Source organism: Poecilia latipinna, unplaced genomic scaffold, assembly GCF_001443285.1.
Source record: "Poecilia latipinna isolate Pla-1442-1.1 unplaced genomic scaffold, P_latipinna-1.0 Scaffold4085, whole genome shotgun sequence".
In the NCBI taxonomy this organism is placed as follows: domain Eukaryota; kingdom Metazoa; phylum Chordata; class Actinopteri; order Cyprinodontiformes; family Poeciliidae; genus Poecilia; species Poecilia latipinna.
Genome location: NW_015116701.1, coordinates 14360 through 16825, shown reverse-complemented (window position 1 = coordinate 16825; position 2466 = coordinate 14360). Strand labels below are relative to the sequence as shown.

At 40.7% G+C, this 2466-nt stretch overlaps 1 gene segment (V, D, J or C); it reads left to right on the top strand.

Moving 5' to 3' along the window:
• Positions 1-5: 5 nt before the first annotated feature.
• Positions 6-1273, top strand: LOC106942170 (Ig lambda chain V-II region NIG-84-like). The segment is given in 2 exon segments: positions 6-51; positions 148-1273. Coding segments are annotated over 2 exon segments (432 nt in total).
• Positions 1274-2466: the final 1193 nt, after the last annotated feature.

The window sequence follows — 2466 nt, the reverse complement described above, 5'->3', positions numbered from 1 at the left end:
TCAACATGGACTATTATGGTCTGTCTCTGCTGGTCGCCTCCCTGCTAACAGGTCAGATTTAATTATAAATATGTTGATAATCGTATTCTAAACATTGTGATTGTGACTCAGTTTAATTCTATAACTAACAGGTTTCTCTGCCTTCAGGTGTCGAGTCTCAACAACTATCTCCTCTGGTGGCAGAAAACTTCCCTTCAGAGGGCGGCTCTGTTTCTCTGACCTACACATTTTCTAAAGAAGCATCTGGAAGCGATGAGTTCTACTGGTACCGCCAACATCCTGGAAAACCTCCAGAGTTCCTGCTCTACCACCTGGGATCAGGAAAAATACTGACGAAGCAAACTGCTGGACTGGAGATTGATGTGAAGGGAAGAAACATAAGTCTGCTGATCTCCTCTGCTGCAGTGACAGACTCTGCTGTGTACTACTGCGCTGTGCAGCCCACAGTGACAGGAAACACCAGAACCCTGGACAAAAACCTGCAGTACTCCACAGCAGCCACTAGAGGGCCTCACTCCCTGTTAAACCACTAAAACCTGCAGTACTCCACAGCAGCCACTAGAGGGCCTCACTGCCTGTTAAACCACTAAAACCTGCAGTACTCCACAGCAGCCACTAGAGGGCATAGAGCAAGGGTTCTTCACCTTTTTGACCTCTGGGCCCATTTATATATTAACTATCTATTGATTTACCAAACTGACTTGACTTTTGTTCAATGTAAAAATCTAATTCAAGTATGGTTTACCAAGCAAAACATTAAATATAACTGCATCATAATGTGATACTCATAATTGATTTATTTATCATCTGCACATAAAACAACTTTCTGAACAGGCCATGGAACAGATCAAACTGCAACAAGAGTAAAATTAAAGGCTCATGTTTGGCCCCTGACACCACGCGTATTAGAGCTGGAAGATTGAAGAAGGAAGAAAATATTTATGCCAAAAACCCTTAAATTTTGAGATTATGCTCAGAAAAGTTCTAGAAAAATTCTATTTGTCCCGCCTACCCCTCATTGATTCCAGCTGTGTCTCGTTTCCTCGTCTTTACTGTCAGCTAATCGTCTCTAGCTGTGTTACTCCATCTGCTACCAGTTCTGAGCTCCAAGCCTTCTGCTCACCTGTGCTGCCTGGATCATGTTTTTCTTCATTAAAACCATCATCATTATTCAACAACCTGGGCCTTACACTTCCATACTCGCCATTGCAACTGCAAATCATGACAAATTCTCAGTCTGAAGACAAACAGTTTCGACTTTTGAAACTCAGAAAATGTCCAAAGTTTCTGAAATTTACAAAAAATGATTAAATGTTTGACTTTCACATTAACATATATTTTCTAGAAAATTTATGATTTTTTTTTCCAGAAAAATGTTTGACTTTTGAAATTCATACGTTTCCTTGATTTTTTTCTAGAAAATTTCAGAGATTTTTGGTGGAAATGTACTTGTTTTTATGTCTACAATGGCATAAGACTCTAAAAACCTTGAGAAAATGTGGATATTGGTTAAATTAAATTATGTGCCCAAAAATAAATACAGTAATTTTAAAATTAAGTATTGTAGAAAATAATTTAAAATGCAAATAAAAACATAGCCTTACAATCCACAAATTAACCAGAATCTGCCCTGTGACAAACAAGAGTCACAGCAGCGATATCTCTGGTTTCTGGAAACTTTACTACACATAAAAACATGGGAATTTCTTGCAGACATCTAGGAGGCGCTGTTGACAGTAGCTCTATGATCAAGAATGGCTGCACAAGAAGGTATGAGAAGTCTTTCAGTCTGACAAACTGAACCTGGATCAGTTGAACTTACCAATGATCCCGTCTCTGTTCTCGTCCTGTAAGGGATGGACTTTAGAACTGGGACGATGCGCTCTATCTTCCTGATCAAACTGTTTCCTAAAACAGAGACAGTTTGATCACAATCCAAACTTGCACGTGGTCATGATGCGGCTCCCACCTTCCACCGGTAGCTGTGGTGTTCTACAGGATCTCGAGCTGCAGATCAGTCCTACATGTTGGTCTGAAGACTTTTCTACTTCTTAATGCACAACAGGAGGAGGAAGAGGAGGAGCTGATCTGTCCCTGAACTCTAAAGAGACTCAAACTTCCTCCTTCAGCTCAGCTCTCCAACATTAACTCTGCTCAACATGCTGTCTCTGCTCACATCTGGATTCTCTCTGCTGGTTCTGATCACTGGATCAGGTTGGTTGGAGTCTTTCAGAGAATAATCTGATCCTTGTTGTTCTTCACTTATATCACTTTTTTCTTCCTTCAGCTGTAAACTGTCAACAACTCACTGCAGGGAAGACTGAGGAGTTCAGTTCAGAGGGCAGCTCTGCTACTCTGACCTGCAGTTACACCAATAAGATATCTGCTAGTGATGATTTCTTTTGGTATCGACAAAATCCTGGAAAACCTCCAGAGTTCATCTTCTAAATCTCAGGGCTCAACAGT